Source organism: Seriola aureovittata, chromosome 5 (assembly GCF_021018895.1).
Source record: "Seriola aureovittata isolate HTS-2021-v1 ecotype China chromosome 5, ASM2101889v1, whole genome shotgun sequence".
Taxonomy (NCBI): Eukaryota; Metazoa; Chordata; class Actinopteri; order Carangiformes; family Carangidae; genus Seriola; species Seriola aureovittata.
This window is the reverse complement of record NC_079368.1, coordinates 132,054-152,883: the sequence shown is the minus strand read 5'-3', so window position 1 is coordinate 152,883 and position 20,830 is coordinate 132,054. Positions and strand designations below refer to the sequence as shown.

Genomic DNA, 20,830 nt, shown 5'->3' with positions numbered 1-20,830 from the left:
GGAACTGCTTTTTCTAAACCGTTGAATGGTACATGTTCCTGTGCACGCTCATCTGTCTCACTCAAACTGCTGATTTGTGGAGTAATACAGTGTACGCTGTAGGTGTGCTTTATGCATTCCAAAGTGAAGGGCTGTTTGAAGATGAAGTGGTGAAAATATTAAAATTAAGCCACACTTTTACTGTGGGCATGTTTTTTTGCACATAGCATACTGATCTGAATCTACTGCAGATAACGCACTAAAGTATACATCAGTTCCTCACACACCCCCACGTCAAATAACCACAACTAACACTTTAAGACATCTGTGTCGGTTTCTGTGGGTGTTCCAGTTTCCCTCTAAAGACCAAACATGCAGGTTCAGTTAGTGAGCAACGTATACCAGTCTGTAAGTGTTATAGTGGATGGAGCTGCACCCCATGTTTTGCAACTGAGAAATTTTGGCAACAATTAATATTATAAAGTAGTTTTTGGCACAGACACAAAAAGAATGAAATCTTGTTGTACTGCATGTTAGATTCAAAGTGATTTAGGTTAGCACCACCCTGAGCCCCTAACTCATGCCCATACCTTCTGGTGCTTGGCTCCACGGATATGGGCAGCATAAGCGTCGGCACCAGTGCAGGAAACATCGCACAGTTCACAGCGGAGCTGGTTCTGAGCATTGCGGGCTAACACCCCTCCAGCAGTACCACTGTTGCTGCTGCTCTGGGAAACCTTCAGTGCTGCCTCCTTCTTCTTGTGCTTCTGTCCTTCCAGATGCTCCTTGTAAGTCTTCAGTGTTCAGAGGGAGACAGAGAGTAGCTGCAGTGACTGATAATATCCATTTGGGACATGAATGAATGTATTGACCAACAGCAATTGAAGCAATAAGATGGGACGGATCCAGTGGATCAGTCAGTATTTGAGAGGATGATGAGGTTTGTGTGTTAGACGTGAGAGGATCATCTTCACAGTCAGTCTGCATGGACATGTTAAAGCCACAGTTCATCTCACAATGTCAAACCTTTCACATGAAAAACATTTGTGCTTCCTGCTGAGCACTCTGGACTCACCTGGGGGCCGGCACAGCTGATCTTACAGACGTCGCAATAGTGGATCTGGGGGGGTTTGGGTGGCTGCTTGGGTCTAAGCTGTTTACTCTGAAAAGGGGGTTTCTTGGTGAAGGAGTTCCCCGTCCATGCTGCCGTCGCTGCTACAGCTGCCACGGCCTGTTTTTGCTGCTGCTGCTGCTGGTAGTAGCTGGAGGCTGCTGAGTAAACAGCTGCTTCGTAGCCCGAGTATGAAGTTCCTGACAAGAAGGATAAATGAATGGATACCTAAAATCTACTCACTGTTGTCTTACCTTTGTTAATTAGAAAATACAACTTCAAACTCCTAAAAAAAAATAAAAAAAAAAATAATTAAAGAAAATTCATGGTAGATGTACTGATCTGGCTACACTCTCAAGAAAACAGAATATCGACGGGCAGTTCAAATGCAACTCACCAGAGTAGGTGACAGCGTTTGTGCTGTACGTTGGACTTTGGGAGTAGGAGGGGACCACAGAGGCGGCAGCAGCCACAGGCTGGACCGTGGAGGTCACCGGGTAGATGGAGAAGGTGGATGACGCTGGACTGGGAGCAGCTGGTTTTATCACGGTCACCTGTCGAGTCTGCTGGCTCTGAGTGTATGATGTTACCCCCTGGCTATATCCTGGTTTGGGGGCTACAAGACACAAAGTGACATACATCATTGATAATGATGTGTTTTGACATTTTACCTTTTAAGAAAAAGAAAAGAAAAAAGGCAGCTCCTGCGATTTGGATATAGCACTGGCCAGATTGATAATAGGACATTTTTTTAATTTATTGTTCAGCCTTACTTTGGACCCCTCTTTTTTGAGAACTGTAACACATTTATGTGATGTGGATGTTAACTACCTGAAATTAAAGTGAAAAGTCAGTGCTGTAATCTCAATCATCGTTTTCATTTCCAATCCTGGAATACTGTGTCCAATAGGACTGCAGTGAATATGATAACAGTGATTAATGTCCCTCAAAGTTATTAAACCATTTCTTGAAAACCTGTTAATACACCTTGCATAATAACCTCCAGTTGAATAAACTTCTGACACAGTTTCAACAAAAACTGAACATTATAACCTTCATGGGGGGACTGTTGTATTAAACTGCATTACTTTCAGCGGTCAGTTTATTATTAGGAGAACCATTAGCTGAGTGTACTTACCTGTCTGGTAGTAGGAGTCTGCCACGCTGGGTTGTGGCTGTGCGGCAGCGACAGCGGCTGTAGCAGTAGGCTGTTGGTAATACTGCTTACTGTCATAGGCAACAGCTGGAGCTGTGGACCGGACATAGGAGTAGGAGTCCTGCAAAGGACAAAAGTGGTACAGTTACAGGGTCGGCAGTTCAATCCCCGGCTCCGACTGTCCACATGTTAAAAGCTTGGGAAAAGACGCACCCCAAACATATCAGTTTTAAATCAAAGGAACCTGTAAAGTAGATAAATTCCATCCATTGACCAGTATTTGTTTTAAATACATTGGCTCACAGCTCAAATGTTATTGAAATGTTATTATGCTGAAGATCATGTGACCTTCAGAGTACAAGTAATTATTCCGTCACCTACACATGTTTTTCCCGATTCATTATTTTTTAACCAAAGAGTTACACTTACTGAGACAAGTAAGGAGTGTGAGTAAAGTTTGAACCTGTTAAGCCCTAAGGATGTTGGGAGTATGCCTCATCTAGACAGACATACCCAAAATAGATCAAGAATAGCTCCACAACTATCACATCCATATGTAAGAGCTTGGTCACTATGGATAGGTAAGACCTGAGATAATTTATTCCATGTGTCAGTAACATTGTGACTGTTACTATAGCTGAGTAAATTGTGATAGACCAAAGAAAAAATTAAAAAAAGGAATTTCCTCGCCTAGAATTTATTTTAAATCAGACAGTGGATAACACCATGAACGCAATGGTCCCATGCACTGGGATGCCACTGATTTCATTCATCAACTTCATGACAACAACTGTAACAATGTAGGTAGAAATACCATAAAGCACACAAATTCTACAAAGGTTTAAGTAGGGATGGGGCCAGGCTGACTCTCCATTTGGACACTTGGATAGCCAATGTGTGCCAAAGGGTTTTTTTTTTTTTTACCTCTTGAAAAAGGAAATCTGATTACAAAATACTGATGATTTCCACTACAGGAGGCTATGTAGACACAATACAAGCCCAAGTCACTTCATTTACCCTGTGCATCATCAGATTCTAGATTGTGCACAACCAGTGTGTGTAAAAAAAAAAAAAAGTATAATTTTGTTTCCATTTTGCCTCTGAATCTCTTCTAGGGCATCTAAATTGCTATATTATGATGATTCTACTTCATAGACATTGTAAAAGTGAAAACATAAAACATACTTTAAACAAAGTTCAAAATACAATAAAAGTTGAATTGGCCTTGTGTTACATGGGTCTAGTATTGCAAGGAAGCAAGTCTCACAGGAGTGTGACATACCGTTCGAAACCTCCTGAGATGTAGAAAACAACAGTGCTGTGATTTTAAAAACAGCAGTACCACCAATTGTGCGCTAGATGGCAACAAAGACTGTATAAAATTGAGGTTTGGGGCTCAGTCTCTGCTATCCAGGCCCCCATCTCAGCCAACTGACTGGAAAATCGTATGGATAGACTCAAAATACCACGATTGGGTAAGGAAACAATATTGGTTGCTTTACATTAGAACCGCGTTGGGATTTGATGGAATATTTAGTCATGAACCCATTATTTGACATGTGAAATGTAAAATGACCATGGCCCCATGTTTGCTTTGGGGCTGACATGAGCTGGTTAGCTTAGGCTACGCTATGCTTGCTGTAAATGGAAAGAGTAGCTTTTTCTAGTTTCATACGACACCCAGAATGGTCAGATGGAGCAAGCGGATTACATGTACTGTCGCGTTTCATTTAGACTGTCCATTTACATCGATAGGGGTCTTATTTTGAAACAGAAATATTAAAATTATTGCCAATCAAATATTCTTTGGACTAAATACACTTGGACTGTTGTAGTGTTGTGGTAGTGTTGTGGTAGTGTAATAGGTTAAAAAAAGATGATATTATTCTGAAGAGGTTAAAAGTGCAATTGAGTTTAAAAGCTCATAGTTAAAAGGAATAATTCATTTAAAAGGCAGAGTGGGTCGTGATCTGGCGGGATCGGGGATCGATTGGTTGGGTCTACGCCCACAGACAGGAGATTGTTCGCGGGGTTTTCCTCACTCCTAGTAAAGCTCTGGTCAAGGAAACACCAAATCACTGTGTGGTCATTTGTCCATGTTTTACAGGTATGTGGTTGAAGGGGCGAGCAATGACATTGTTCCGATAGTTTTTGTGGGACATGTTGACTGTCAGGAGAGGAGTTGTGTGATGTTTGAGTAGGATGAAACTATGTTTTTCCGAGTAGTTGAAGGTGGAGGTGGGCGAGCGAGGCTGCCGCCATCTTGTATAAATACGATAAGCTAAGCGTCTTCATTGTTTACGTTTGTAGCACAGTTATATCTTGTTTAGTTAATTAATTTGGGATGTGAACATTCAATACAGTATGTGCAAATGTGTTCGAGTTCAGCAGAGTTGCTGTCATGTATTTTATTTTGACTGACTCCTAGTAAAGCTCTAATCAAGGAAACACCAAATCACTGTGTGGTCATTTGTCCATGTTTTACAGAGTACAACAGTAGCGTTAAAGCCTTGTCTTTCGAAGCTTTTTTAAAAAAAAAAGTTAAAAAAAAAAAATTAAAAAAAAAAAGACCCCCACAGTGTTTTATCGATTCTTTCAATCATGTATCGCACCATTCTGTCTGACCTGGTACCTAGTCTGTCGGGCTTAAGAGGTTAAGCTGTGCTCTAATTTCCATCACTGAGGAGGCTACAGGAACAGTGCTGATCTGAACACTGACTCAAACAACAGCTGACCTTATATGGAGCACCGGAGGTGTCATGTAAATGGTTACAGAACAATTGATTAATTGATAGATTAAACAATAAGGGGAATAAATAAAAGATTTTACAAATTAATAAATCCAAATAGACTAAATTACTACGCATTTCATTAAATCATATTTAAATAGTAAATAAACTGCAACATTAGACATGTAAAAATTGTTATTATATTTACAAAGAAATATACTTATCTATCAATAGGCAAAAAGTCAAGTTAATAGGTGAATTAAGGAGATTAATTAATGAATACCCAAGCAATTAATAGACTTTTAAAAATCAATTTCACACACAGACACACACACCTCTCTAGAGAGAGCTAAACGTTTTGAAGTGTGGTTCAGTCTTTTTCATGTAAGGGTGGAAACATGAGCGATCTCTGGACACTTGCAGTGAAAGTCTGTCACATACAAAGAAATGTACAGATGTCAACCAACTAGCTTGTAGCTCATCAGTTGTGTCAGGTGCGTTTTGTATGCTTATTTGAACGACCCTTCGAGCCTCGCGCTGGTAAAACAAATTAAAGCGATGCAGATCAGTCTTCACAGGTCGAGACTGGTGTAAATTTCATATTAAGGCAGAAAATGAAAAGGCAGATGACAGATGGAAATACAAGTGAAAAAATGAATAACCTTTTCAACTGACTTAAAGAATTTTTTTTTCTTTTAGGTATAGAGCCCATTTTCAAATATTTTACTTGTATTATCCAATTCAAATATCAATTAATGAACAAGATTCATTCAAGAAAATCCAATTATAAATGGTTAAAATCTGTATAAACATTGTGGTCCTCCAGAGTTTATAAAGACAATATACAAATCCAGTTAAAAGTTTCTCTACCTGGTAGTTCTGTGACGTGACCGGCGGTGGCGGTGGAGGGACTTCAGGCTGCCGTTGAGGGTAGCCGTACTCAGTGGCAGCGTGGGTTGGCTGGTACCCTCCATAAGCTGCAGCAGTAGCAGCCGCCACAGCAACAGGTGCCGGCCTAGCTACAGCCACAGTGGCTGCAGTGGGAGCGTAGGCTGCTGCCACAGTGTGTGCCGCCACAGGAGCTTGATGAACTGTGTAACTGGCCACTGTGGTGGGATGTGTGTACGCTACCCCGGCAGCTGGCTGCTGACTGGTAGAGCAAAACAGAAGAGAAATGTCAAAGCTGTTCACAACCTGTTGTCATTTCTATTGCTTGTGTCCTAGAGACACACAGTGCAAATGAAACCCATTTGAAGACCAACATCACTTAATGATTCAACCTTAGTACCAGTGAAACTCATCAACCTGCAATACTTTATAGACACAGAGCTAATGAAATCAAACAGACCATGGATATTCATTTTCTCAACCTGAGCAGAGTTGTTTGGAACAACAAAGTGATGCAGTGTGTGTTGACTGATCGGCTTGTTTACTAGTGAAGCTCAGCACGCATAATGTAGTCCTTGGCTGGAGGCATACACAGTACTCACACTTCCCCTTTGACTTACAAAGCAAATTATTTTGTTATTAAATCTAAACTGCTCCAAAGTGCTAACATTTTTGTCAAGTATTTTTATTGAAGAATGGTTTTAAGTTGTAGGACACAAGAACACAGTCAAAGGGAGAAAACAAGCAAGAGAACACGAGGTAGCAAACAACACATAATAAACAGACACAGGAAAGAAAAAAAAAAAAAGAAAAAGAAAAACAAACAAACAAACAAACAACTCTAGGAGTCCCCCAAGAGTCAACCAACCGTGACCTTGAGGCACCAAATTCATGGAGCTCTAACGCCGCTCGTCCAACGTTACCCACCTAGCAATTCATATTTTAAAAAGGTCATTATTACGTTTTTTTTATTTTTCCGTCATGTGGCACAGAAAATCAACTGGGCTGAACCACAATGAAGTATTATATCATTCAGAAACATGAAGTTTTATCTGTTGTTTTGCAATTGTGTGCATTAAAGTTTGTATCTGTACATTCAGTCTTGTAGACTGTTTTCTACCTGCAAACTCTGTTTTGCAAGTGTGCGCACTTTCACACAAGCTTGCAACCTCACTTTAACATGTTGTGCAGCAGAAAGTACATGTGAGCGCAAATACATGGCAGGTTTACTACTTGGTCATGTTTAATACACTATAGGTATTGTCTGTTTAGGCTGCCACAAGGGAGAGAGGGTGGATCTCCAGCTTCTTACCATTGCAATTTTCCTGTGTGTGTGTGTGTGTGTGTGTGTGTGTGTGTGTGTGTGTGTGTGTGTGTGTGTATGTGTGTGTATATATATATATATATATATATATATATATATATATATATATATATATATAAAATCACAATATAATCACTATTTCTGTCAAGCTTTAAGGTTCCTTTTTACTTCTAATTCAGATTTGAAGATATAAGGTTAATTTTGGTTTAAATATTTTTTTTTCTGTCAGAAGTTGAACATAAATACAAATATACTGAAGAACATTATACAACTGCATATCAAATAATTAAAATAGGGGTATATATATATCTCATAAACTAAAATCTTAACTGACCATCCGCAAAGCTTCATCTGGGACTGTAAAGTCTTGCATTGTGCGTACGCTAGAGGATGGCACTGCCTCAGATGGTAAAAAGATTAGTGGTATTACCTGTCTTTGTGGAAACATGCTTTTGACACAATTTGCAGTGCACGCTACTCTGCTTTTCTTTGGACTTTAAGTAGCCAAAGTATCTCCACACTACCAAATTCCTCTGACCCTTCTTTTCAACGATGTCCTCGTCTTTTGAGCCTTGGGCTGTGTCCTTTGGGGTGTCCTCTTCGGTAACGCTGTCTCCTGAGTTTTCATTAACATTTTCTGCCGTCATTTTCTCTTTTATGTCTCTCCCACTCCTGACATACTGGTGGGCACGGGTGCAATAGCCTAAACATTAGCGCGTGTGCCAGCACCGGCTGCTACTCCACCAATGCTCTGTGCATCAACCTAACCTGGAATAACTCTATTCCAGCCACTTGATTTGTTTGGCGCAGCGCTATTCTCATTATCAGTGGTTGTTCGTGTTGTCTATCAAAACAAGGATGAATGAGTTATATCGACGTATCGACCATGTGTTATATTTCTATCGAGGAAAAGTTATTTTGCGATAATTATCTTTATCGTTTTAACACCCAGCCGTAATCAGAGTGATGTGCTGAAATGCCCACTGAAAAAACCTAATCTGTTTAAATGTAGCTTCATGTAGAATATTTTCAGCTCTTTATCTTCAGCACAGCTCCTTCCTTTGGCAGTACATTTTTCTGAACCATATTCCTACACACAAGCGCAAACGGAATCACACCGCAGCCACAGGTCAGCTGAGTGAAACAGAAAGAGCTGAATTTCACTTTGTTGACAAGATAAAGGCTGAAAATATTCTACATGAAGCTACATTTAAACAGAACTCACAACCCCACATCTAATAACCTGAACTATCACTTTTAGGGTACAGCAGGGTTACTGCTTCAGGGGCCTTTTATTGTGGTGGGGAAGCACAGTGGAGAGTCCTATACAGTTCTAGGGGTGAGTTGTAGTCAACCTCTGATAAACTCCACAACAATATTGAACCGCTTGGGAAACAAGAACCTTTGATGCTTAAGGGGGGAGTTGTCTTCTGACCAGCTGTAGCTCACAGTGAACATCCAGCTGCGTTTATGTACCAGCTCTTTCTCATGGTCTCACCTACAGTACTTGTGCTACGTGGAACATGCCACCGCCACACAAAATGATTAATACTCTGAACTTGGTTTTTAACTTGAATTCTTAAAAAAAAAAAAAAAAAAAAAAAAAAAAAAAAAAAAAGAGGATAAAAAGGAGTGCCAACACAACTTTCCAGAGTTAATTTAAGTCCTGTTCCATAATACTACAAACCACTTTGCACCGTTTTACTGTCTTATAAGCCTTCAAACTTGTGGATCACTTACAATACTGAAAGTCCAGTTTGAGTATTTCAGTATCTCACCTGTACCTATAACTTTTTTTTAATGCACAGCTGTTTTCAGCCTGAACGGCTACTTGTGCCTTTTATTTATTTACACACACATACACACACACACACACACACACACACACACACACACACACACACACACACACACAGTCCTATGATTGACAAAAAAAGAGTCTGTGTGTATTCGAGAATTGTGAGTTAATTTAACAATGCAAACAAGGACCCTAGGAAGAGGGGATCCAAAATTAATGAGAGAGATGTTCAGTGCACACAGTAAAAAATAAATTACAAAAAGGAGCAAAAAGACATGTACCGGTAATATTGATTGAATATTTATCTGACAAATTGTCTCGTATTCTTCAAGAAATTATTCTTATTGGAGATGCTGGTCAAAACTATTATGTTGCGTACCTGAAATGAATGATAGTTGAACTGGAGCAGTGTGAAGACTTAGTCCAGTCACAATTACAGTACAGTGATGTTACGGTAATTTCTTTTGTTTGGCAAAGTACAAACCCTGGCTTGCAGAGAGCACACAAACACAACAGCCTTGCTGAAAGCACACAAACTACACAACAGCTGAATTACATTTTGGTCTGTAGGTTTGCTTACAGAGTTAAATGTAACTAGGGAGAGCTGAAATGTGTGTAACTGTGCGAGTGTGGTCAGGGTGTCTGTGAAAAAGAGCTGGGCCTTCCCTGAATTACACAGGTTTTAAAAAACACTTCTACAGAAGAAAACTTCTGCAGCCCAGTAAGAACCAGGAAGCTGCTTGGAGAGGGAGAGACACACCTGGAGTCATGGAGTCACCACAGTCCTATGAACTGGGACAGGTGTGCAATATAGTAACTAATCAGATCACAGCTTACGGAACTGTCATGAATCAAGAGAACTAATGTAGTCAACTACCATCTAAATTACCATCAAGTTAAAAATAAACATACCCAGGCTATCTATTCATTATATGGCTTTACCGATCCTAACACAGCCCGTCCTGGGTAACCTGCATCACAAAGCTGGTTATCAACTGGCTCAGTTAACTCTGGGTTTACCCATCCGGCTACGGGCATGTTGATGTGAAAGAGGCAGAGTTAAACACAATTATACGCAACATAATCTGAACCATGAATGAAGTATTTAATATGATATGAGAAGAAACGCCAATACCTGCAGGTAAATTCTGTATATTTGCTATAAAAATATATGTTGCTGCTTATTAAATATTATTGTAAACTATTTTAGACTAAACTAGAAACAGCCATTGAATACCAGGTGTTTGACTGCCTGGTTGCAGAAATTGTGCTGATGATGTCACAGGCCGAAACTGAGAGCATCAGCACAGTAATTGGACAAGCATGCGGAGTTCAGAAAGTAAACAGGACTTAACTTAATGGTTTTCCATTCTTCACAAAACTGTTTGTCTGTTTGTGAATGAACGCAACAATTTAAATGTGAACACAGTTATCCCCATATGTCTCTCACTCACACACACACACACACACACACACACACACACACACACACACACACACACACACACACACGATAACTTGTCGTTTTCCACCCTACCTTCAAGCATGGTTGCTCTTTGCCTTCTGTCCTGGTCGAGGGTTAGTGCACTACACTACATATAAACCTCTCAGTAGTATCACCTAGCATTTACTCGTAGCAGAGCTGTATGTTAGCCAGAGTTCAGACCTACAGTGACGCTGCAGCTTTTAACGTAATCTTCAGATATATAAAGATCACTGTGTTTTCTGACAACTAAGATGAACCAACGCAGCCTATATCGTTTATAAACGCAAGGCCATTTTCATTCTACTCCCGTTGACACCCAACTGCCGCAGCAGAAAGATAACCGCCCCCTCCCCCAGCCTGAACAATGGAGGCAGCCTGGATAACCTGCACAACCTACAAGCTCAGCTGACGTCTGAGCTCGACAACATTATGCAGCATGCTGTGGCTAAAGAGTCGAGTACATAGGGGTCCACTTACCTGTACTGGGCGGCAGCGCCGTGGGTAAATCCAAAGTAATTGCCCGTAGCCATTTTGGCATCTTCACCAAGCCGGCTGGGCACTGCAGAGGACAGACATACAGGATAAGGCTAAGCTAACCATTAGCAGAGGGCTAAAAGCAGCGGTCTTAGGACTGTCCATTAACCTCACTGTCTTACTGTTACTTCTACGCTGAGAGAGCAGCTCATGTATTTTCTATCTGACTGTGAAATAATCTCCACACGTTTAACGGTACTTACCATAGGTGAAGGAGACTACAGGACATATGGGAATCATTGGTTTCGTATTTTCTACCGACGCCCGAGTACTACGGCAGCCTATTTATATTACATGTCGTACCCGGAAATACCGTCTCGGCGCCTGCGTATAAAGGGACGATGTGTCGTCGGGTGCGGTCCGATGTTGTGCCGATTTGTGCCCTACCTGCCTGCCTTCCAGCCAGATAATTAGGAAAAAAACGGGACTATGTGTCTATGTGTCTCTGTGTGCCATAAAAAATAATAATCACAAAATAACACTGGTTAAACAAGACTTAGTGTGAAGTGATTTGAACTGTGATGTGCTCATCCTCCCAAAGTCAGACATTAACCAGCTGTAGGGATGGGTATCGTTAGGATTTTTTCTTTATCTTATCCATATCCTTGACTATCACCAGTTCTTTTATTTTTTTAAAATAATAAATTCAGAACAGGATTTGAATAGATTGTTCTGGTTTGTTTCAGCCAGTTGCTCAGTTTATAACAATCTGCCATTTTTTAAGATTCATGGTGAAGTAAGATAATAAGTTACAGACAGCTTAAGTTGCAGCGCTTTCTAACAGTTCGTTATTAGCTTTTATTAGCGCAATGTTGTGTAAAGGAGTATAAGAAGTCGGCGGAGGAAACAGATGAAATTATCTCTTTTCTGTTTGTTGTTTGTTGAACAGGTGATTGGATAAAGTTCTTATTGGCCTTTTACATTTTATTGCACTCACAGTAAAGTTCAGTGATAGTTGTCAACTCTAGTAATCTTCAGTTTTACTTTTACCTTTACTTCACCTGGTTCTGTGTCCGGCGCAGCCTCTGCTGTGCTATTTGCTACATGTGTGTGTCTATGTGTGTGTGTGTGCACGCTGTGTACCTGCAGCCTTGCATCTCCCGGATAGCAGGGAGAGCAGGCCAGAGGACAGAGAAGCAGTGTGACAATAAAAGACAAATAGATAATAAATGGCGGTTATTAGTGACTTGCCGCCAAAAATAAATCAATGTACGTATGAAAAGTGTTTCGTCGATGCAAAATATTGACATCGATGCATTTTCATTGTTGATGTAATCGATTATAGCGACTAATCGCGGCAGCCCTACATAGAACTACACATCAACACACACATATATTTATGCAAATACACCATGTTGATTTACCTTACAGTTGCTCTCATACCTGACTTAAAGGCTAAAGTTAACTAAACAATGCAATTTCCCGAGAAATTGCGATGGGATTGCTGCTTCTGCCCACGCTGAAGCTAAACTGCGTTGCTGCCTGCTGAGAAAAATCTGAAGTTGAGCTTCATTGTTTTTTTGTCAGCAACTTACATGAATTTTACCCTAGGGGATAAATAAAGTATCTATCTATTTATCTAATATTTTAAATGGAGCTGCAACTAACTCTGTCAAATCGTGAATTGTGAGTTCACCACATCCTTCAACTTTGACCTTTGACCCCCAAAATCGAATCAATTCATCCTCCAGTCCAAGTGATCATTTGTGCCAAATTTGAAGAAGTTCTGTAAAGATGTCACTGAGATATCATGTCCACAAGAATGGGACGTTTGTCCTTATGGATGGACGGATATCCTGAAACCAATATGTCTCCGGCTCTGGCTGTCGCCAGCGCTGAGGCATAATAACTGACAAATGTTAGTCAAATGCTTGATAATCACCACAGACATCACAGAATTCATCTAATTGTCTGATCTGAATCAGATGTGTCTGTCCATCTGCACTCAGAGGTTGCCATGGTGATCCTAAGTACTCAGTTCCTACTGAATGAGACATGGACTCAGTTGAGACACACCTCTCAACCTGTCAGACTATTAACTCCTGTCAGCTAAAGCCTTGTGTTTTCTGAGAAAGGAGACTCTGTTGAATGCAGTGATATAAAGTACTTATATGGTGTCAAAAATAGCTCCCAAGTAATATACCAATTACAATATATGTAATGTGGAGTCAGTTAGAATGACAAACTGTGTGGAAATGTGTGTAAACCATTGTCTTTATTTAGTGTTTGAGCAGTCTTTAACTGGACTTTGACAAACTTATGTCACTAAAGTGGTTGATAAACACCACAAATACCAGAGTAGTCTCTAATCAGGTCATTTGATCCACCTGTGTGCCCCCTCCCTGCACTCAGAGGTTTTTCTGGTGATTTTAACTGCTTAGAGTGGGACAGAGAATCAGTCTAAATATGCCTCTCGAACTGAGGCTTTTCAGTGAAATTGTTATCACATGAACATTTAGATTTTGTGAGAGATGAGAAGTGCTGATCGCAGTCACATAAAATGTTCGTTTGATTTCTTTGGAGCAGTTTAATCCCTTCTCCCACTCTAGCGCTGATGTCATCCACTCTAGCCCTGAACGTTTCATGCAATACACACCCATAATAAACTCAAAAATAATCAGAAAAACAGCATAAAATAAATGTAAACTGCGATAAATCAAAAACTGTGCTGAAAATGCATGTGAATGCTGAGAGCTGAATGAGATTGCTGAAGCAATGCTGAGGTACCTGAAGCAACTGCTGAAGCAATGGCTTAAGAGTAAAAGCAGAACTTGTAAACTGGAGGTTGAATGTCCTGAAATGGTTGAAAAAGACCTGAATTTTTGATGTAAAGTGTAATAAACAAAACGAAACTGTACAAAATATACAAAATATAAAAAACAGAAAAACAGGTCAGTTGAAAGCTAAATGGCCTAAATTGGTTGAAAAAAACATTTTAAAACCATCTACACAGAAGACCCTGAGAATTATTAAAAAACATACATATCTTCACCCACAGGACACTGGACTGATAACAAGACTCTGATATACAACACTAGGTGGCGATAGTGCTCGATCAGGGTAAAACTCGCCATTAAAACATAATAGAAGAAGAAGGAGTGCCCGCTGTTACCAAACCAAACACATCGGCTGCTGCTGGAGAGGACTTCGCCGTGAATCAGACAGAAATCAGACAGACTGCAGTCACCCTCCACAGGATGAGCGGCATACGGACCATCCTGAGTACCGTTGGGGTGGTGGTCGTGATGGGGGTCGGCTTTGGGATGTGGTCCTTGATCGCTCCAGGAGAAGACAGGAGGAGAGAGCTGCTCAAGGTGATTCAGCTGAATGGCTCCATGTAAACTGTGTTGGTTTACAGACTGTGTGTTACTGTACAGTCTGTGTTACTGTACTCTGTCTTTGTTACTCTACTCTCAGTCTGTGTGTTACTGTACTCTGTGTGTGTTACTGTACAGTCTGTGTTACTGTGTGTTTTTAGTTTTTAATAGCTTTTTAAAAGCATTAGTGAAGGAACACAGACACTTAAACACATCTGATTGTCTTAAAGCAGTATAACCACACAGCCACAGGATCTTTAGGCCAATCCTATTCTATTTGTACAATACCACTACATGGTATAAACAAACTGACAGGGACATAAACTGTGAACATCATTTATCCAACAATATATCAAAGTTTGACATTAACAAAGTTCAGCTTTATTCAGCTGTGGGGTTGTCCACATGCTCCTTGTCTATAGTCAGTGGTTCCTAACCTGTGGGCCAGGAAGGGTTTTCAAGTGGGCTGATAAATCATTTACAAACCACTAAAATTTTGGGGAAAAGATTATATATACAGTGCTGTGAAAAAGTTTTTTTTTTCCCCCTTACAAATTTCTTTTGTTTTTGCTTGTTTGTCACACTTAAATGTTTCAGATCATCAAACAAATTTTAATATCAGACAAAGATAACCTGAGATAATACAAAATGCAGTTTTTAAATGATGATTTCATTTATTAAGGGAAAAAAGCTATCCAAACCAACCTGGCCCTATGTGAAAAAGTAATTGCCCCCTAAACCAAATAACTGGTTGTGCAACAACTGCAATCAAGCATTTGCGATAACTGGCAATGAGTCTTTCACATAGCTGTGGAGGAGTTTTGGCCCACTCTTCTTTGCAGAATTGTTTTAATTCAGCCACATTGGAGGGTTTTCAAGCATGAACGGCCTGTTTAAGGTCATGCCACAGCATCTCAAATCGGATTTAAGTCCGGACTTTGACTAGGCCACTACAAAACTTTCATTTTGTTTTTTTTGAGCCATTCAGAGGTGGACTTGTTAGTGTGCTTCGGATCATTTTCCTGCTGCATAACCCAAGTGCACTTGAGTTTAAGGTCACGAACTGATGGCCAGACATTCTCCTTCAGGATTTTCTGGTAGAGAGCAGAATTCATGGTTCCATCAATAATGGCAAGTCGTCCAGTTCCTGAAGCAGCAAATCACACTAAACCCCAGACCATCACACTACCACCACCATGTTTGACTGTTGGTATGATGTTTTTCTGAAACTCTGTGTTAGTTTTACGCCAGATGTAACGGGACATACACCTTCCAAAAAGTTCCACTTATGTCTCGTCAGTCCACAGAATATTTTCCTAAAAGTCTTGGGGATCATCAAGATGTTTTATGGCAAATGTGAGACGGGCCTTTGTGTTCTTTTTGGTCAGCAGTCGTTTTCGCCTTGGAACTCTCCCATGGATGCCATTTTTGCCCAATCTCTTTCTTATTGTTGAATCATGAACAGTGACCTTAACTGAGGCAAGTGAGACCTGCAGTACTTTAGATATTGGTCTGGGTTCTTTTGTGAGCTCCTGGATTAGTTGTGGATGCGCTCTTGGAGTAATTTTGGTAGGCCAGCCAATCTTGGGAAGGTTTACCACTGTTCCATGTTTTCTCCATTTGTGGATAATGGCTATCACTGTGGTTCGCTTGAGTCCCAAAGCCTTAGAAATGACTTGTAACCCTTTCCAGACTGATAGATGTCAATGACTTTGTTACTCATCTGTTCTTGAATTTCTTTGGATCCGGGCATGATGTGTTTCTTTTTGACATCTTTTAGCTTACTTCATGTTGTCAGACAGGTTCTATTTAAGTGATTTCTTGATTCTACAGGTCTGGCAGTAATCAGGCCTGGGTGGAGCTAGTGAAATTGAACTCAGCTTTCCAAAAAATGTGGTTAATAACAGTTCATTCATGATTTAACAAAGGGGGGGCAATTACTTTTTCACATAGGGCCAGGTTGGTTTGGATAGCATTTTTCCCTTAATAAATGAAATCATCATTTAAAAATGGCTTTTTGTATTTTCTGATACTTGTCTGATATTAAAATTTGTTTGATGATCTGAAACATTAAAGTGTGACAAAAAAGTAAAAACAAACGAAATCTCTAATTGGGCAAATACTTTTTCACAGCACTGTATTTAGATTATATATATGGTGTGTAGTAATGGTTTTAAATGTTTTAAAATGAAATAATTTTAAAATCAATAAAAATTCTTTGGCTGGACTGCAACAGCCGGGTAAGCCCTCACTGACTGACTGACTGACACTGCTCTGGTTTCCCCACTGCTCAGGAACGGCAGGAAGAGGAGGAGCACTTTCAATACACTGATCCTCGCCTCCTTTATAGCAAATACACTACTTTGATTCCATGTATCATAATTACTAAAGGAGGCAGAGTAATAACTAAACATAAGACACACCAAGCAGAGAGAGCTGCTCTCTCTCTCTCTCTCTCTCTTTTCCTTAGACCCTGTGTGTATGAGGGGCGGGGGCAGCTCTGTGTCATACGCTGAAGCACAGTGCAGCACAGACACACAGGCCCTGCTTTTAGTGTCTATGGCAGAGAGAATTAACCGTTCAATTTGTGGTTCAGTCTTTTGCAGGTAAGGGTGGAAACACAGGCGACTTCTGGAAACCTCCAGTGAAAGTCTGTCATATACAGATGAAGAAATATTACAGTTGTTGGCTGACTAGTGCGTAGTTCATCTGTTGTTGCATCGGGTGTGTTTTGTATGCGGCAGCCTGGAGCACAGAGTTAACAACATTGTATGAACATGGGTTAATGATGAACATTAGTCAGCTGATCTTTATGGGTAAAGTCATATTATATTCCTATGCATAATCATTTATATGCAGAAATTCACTTTCAGGTCACATGGAGGATGGATGGGAGGGGTCGATAAAAGTAGTAGTACAATTAAAATCTTAAAGATACCCACCACTGGTGTGGTAAGTGGTCTAACTGCACTCCTCGCTGCAGTTGGTCCCGGTTCGAGTCCCGCATCGGACGGCCCTTGCTGCATGTCATTCCCCCTCTCTCTGTCTCATTTCCATTTCCTGTCTCTCTCTACTATCTACTATCCTGTCCAATAAAGGCACAAAAGCCCCCCAAAAAAAAGATACCCACCACTAGGGAGGGCGAGAGAAAGCATCGGTAACGAAGCTTCGTACTAACAACAATGACCAACCATAGGGAGTTAAACATAAAGACCTGCCTCTAATAAAAGTCTGTGATGTTCTGGAATTGAAGTAAATAAAGACTAAACTATTGTGGATCCAGGCGGAGGCTGTGCTCTGTGTCAGAGACAAAATAAGAAAGATAGTCTTTTCTCTTCTAACTTTTTTTCTCTGATCATGTTACAGTAAATCCAGCTAAAATCACAACTCAGTCTTTGTCTTTCATTTATGTGTTTGGTGATTTTGATGACATCACAGTTTAAAATAAGGATTTGACCAAAGGTACTAGGTTTAGACCTGGTTAGGCTGTCACTTTTTATTCGAAATTCGAACATTCAGTCGAACGTTGGGTGAAATGTTCATATTCGAGCTGTAATGACCTGTTTGAAATGTAAGCTACAGTCTCTATAAATGCATCAGATCATTGGCAGGCAATTGTTGATAAAAAGAGAGCCAAACTGATGTGAGAAAGTAGTTCGGACCGTTTGGCTTGACTATTGATTCCATGTTTTACCTTTCTACATTTTTAGTTCAAAGGTGTTGGATCCCCCTCCTGTTGTTTGTCGCACTTACAACACTACGTGTTCTATGTTACTGTAGCATTTTGAGACATTGAGTTTCACTGAGTGAAAAGTGCAGCACATTTTAAAAAAATGTTTTATTGAAAGCGTGTCCTTGCAAGAGCATTATATATCAAACAATACAGAAAAGTGTGACATTAACACAGTTCAGCTTCATTTATAAACTATCATTGAATTCATAATCTGAAAAAACAGCAGGCTTCACCAGCAAGTCCGAACTGAATAGATTAAAGGCAATGCTGCCACATGTTCCACCCCTACCCTCCAACTATGACGTTAATTCTCTCTGTCCATTAGTCATTTTTTTCTGAGTGTTTTCAGTAGTTCATGAAATGATGAGAATTGCAATTAAGATTTTTTTACTCATACATTTCTGATGCTGGGTTTACCTCTACATTTTTGTCTTTGCAGGTGTTAAACATCCCATTAGATATGTGCTGTATACAAGACAATGTATACAAGCTGCTGTATAAAAATCGGTGTAAATAACACGCTGTATACAATACATTCTATACAAAACGCTGTATACTATACGCTGTATACAAGACGCTGTATAGAAGTTGCTGTATACAAGCTACTGTATACAAGACGCTTTATACAAGCTGCTGTATACAAGATGTTTTACAGTATACAAGCTGCTATATACAAGATGCTGTATAAGAGATACTTTATACAAGATGTATAAAAGATGTTGTATAAAAGATACTATATACAAGATGCTTTATACAACATGCTGTATACAAGACGCTGTATACAAGACGCTGTATACAAGATGTATAAAAGACGCTTTATATAAGCTGCTGTATACAAGATACTGTATACAAGATGTTGTAAACAAGACACTTTATGCAAAATACTGTACAAGACACTGTAAACAAGCTGTTGCATACAAGGTACTGTATACAACATGCTGTGTACAAGTTGCTGTATTCAAGCTGCTGTATACAAATCGCTGTAAACAACACACTATACAACACGCTTTATTCAAGCTGCTATATACAAATCGCTGTAAACAAATCGCTGTAAGCAACATGCTGTATTCAAGACACTGTATAAAATCTGCTGTACACAACACACTGTACACAAGCTGCTGTACACAAGCTGCTGTATACAAGACGTATACAAGACACTGTAAATAACACGCTGTATCAAAGATGCTGTATATAAGCTTCTGTATACAAGATGTGCAGGTCAAAGTGATATTGCAGTTTTCATATGTAATACATTTGCAAAAATTCTGTTTTCACTTTGTCATTGTGTGTTATTGAGTGTAGATTGATGAGGGAAATTGATTGAAAATTGAAAAAGTGATTTTAGCATAATATTGAAGGGATCAGAAGAGATAAAAAACCTACTATATAGAAAATATATATAAAAATAGAAAATAGTAATACAGTATGTACCTGAAGTTGTATTAACAAAGGAGGTTCAACAGATATTAACTTCTATTCATTTTCATAACGATATCTGTAAAAGGGACATAGGGTCTATTGACACAGCACATTGAGTTTGTTGCAGTCTGCTGGTTTAGATTTTAGTTTGAGCTTTTTGTCCATCATGACTCAGTCATCTTGAGCTCATCTTTGTAAGTTAATAACAAATTCACAAGGTCAGAGTCTGGTGGTACTTTCTATCCCTCTATAAATCTGTAAATCAAGAAGTTGGTCATCATCATGAAGTCTTACATATTACAGTTATGTACAAAGGCTATTTTTACAACTGACAGGAAAATGTAAATTTCTTAAGTTCATTAAGTCCTGTAATTTGCTTGAGAAACCATGAGGTCAGCGTTTTCTTTATTTGGTTTAATTTAGTAATTAATGACATGTGTCTTCCTGTTGCTGTGCTACTCGTCAGAATCTGCCTGAGTCAAACCCGGTCCGAATGGAAGAGACGAGAAGGAGGAATGCTCTGGTGATGCAGGTGCTGAAGGAAGCAGCTGAGACTAATGACAACATCGCAAGAAGAATCGGAGGATCTGGGAAATAGACTGATTTTCATTTATTGATTACCGCTGGCATTCAGGCCTACGACCTGTTTAAATAAAGATGGACATTATTATTTTTTGTCTAACTTGCAGCTTTAATGTCTGCATTTATGTGAATAATTTGCCACTGAATGTTAAGATTGTTCTCTCAACCCAAACACATCTTTTCAGTTTTATTGGAAGCTCAGTGATGATCAGGTTATGAACAGTGTTCACACATGAGGTTTAAAGACAGGTGATTTTTATTGTATTTTTTATTTCCTCCAAATCCCATAAAAAGACTAAAACATGAATGTGTCCTGCCAAGTGTAGTACTGTGTGTCTATAAAATTCTATTACTAACCAGTAAAAACACATTGAGCCACATGGTTGCAGTGGATGTCATGGCTTAAGGGGGTTCAGCTGTGGCTCAGTGAGAAGAGAAGGACACTTAACCCCAAATTGCTCAGATGGTTTGTTAAATTCCTTGTATGGCAGCTCTGCAACCATTGTGTTAGTTTTTATTTGTGTGAATGTTGCCCTCTTAAATAGAAAGGACTCCATCTCTGTTTGGCAACTTTATTCTCCACGGTGCGGCATAACTGGAGCTCGCAGCTCAACGTCACAAGAACGAAAACATGACGCACCTTGGCACCAACTCATGACGTAAAGTGTCGCAAAAACTGTGATACACTGAAATCAAGCAAAACAATAATCAAAATATTCGAAACTCTTGTTTCTGAAATTAAAGCATTGAACAAACATAACGATTAAAATCTTC

General features: G+C 39.7%; 2 protein-coding genes across 3 annotated transcripts in view; one reads left to right on the top strand and one right to left on the bottom strand.

The window, feature by feature from the left end:
* Nucleotides 1-11,332, bottom strand: part of zfr (zinc finger RNA binding protein) — a 29,755-nt gene extending 18,423 nt beyond the window's left edge. For both annotated transcript variants that reach the window (XR_008827817.1, XM_056376012.1), the window contains exons 1-7: nt 11,209-11,332; nt 10,949-11,030; nt 5,846-6,125; nt 2,229-2,367; nt 1,488-1,706; nt 1,055-1,290; nt 570-773 (exon numbers count right to left, since the gene is read on the bottom strand). Coding sequence is in view for 1 of the 2 variants with exons in the window: in XM_056376012.1 (XP_056231987.1) it covers nt 570-773; nt 1,055-1,290; nt 1,488-1,706; nt 2,229-2,367; nt 5,846-6,125; nt 10,949-11,030; nt 11,209-11,245 (1,197 nt within the window). In the remaining variant the exon portion in view is untranslated. The remainder of the gene's footprint in view (nt 1-569; nt 774-1,054; nt 1,291-1,487; nt 1,707-2,228; nt 2,368-5,845; nt 6,126-10,948; nt 11,031-11,208) is intronic.
* Nucleotides 11,333-14,094: 2,762 nt separating this feature from the next.
* On the top strand, nt 14,095-20,363 carry LOC130169669 (ubiquinol-cytochrome-c reductase complex assembly factor 3). Its single transcript, XM_056376576.1, has 2 exons — nt 14,095-14,319; nt 19,941-20,363. Exons 1-2 carry the CDS (start codon nt 14,203-14,205, stop codon nt 20,070-20,072), a joined length of 249 nt encoding a protein of 82 aa, XP_056232551.1. The 5' UTR covers nt 14,095-14,202; the 3' UTR covers nt 20,073-20,363.
* The last annotated feature ends 467 nt before the right edge of the window (nt 20,364-20,830 follow it).

Coding starts and splice junctions, on each gene's coding strand:
- LOC130169669 (XM_056376576.1), top strand. CDS start 14,203: ATGAGCGGCATACGGACCATCCTGAGTACCGTTGGGGTGGTGGTCGTG. Junction 14,320..19,940: donor GGAGGAGAGAGCTGCTCAAG/GTGATTCAGCTG, acceptor GCTACTCGTCAG/AATCTGCCTGAGTCAAACCC.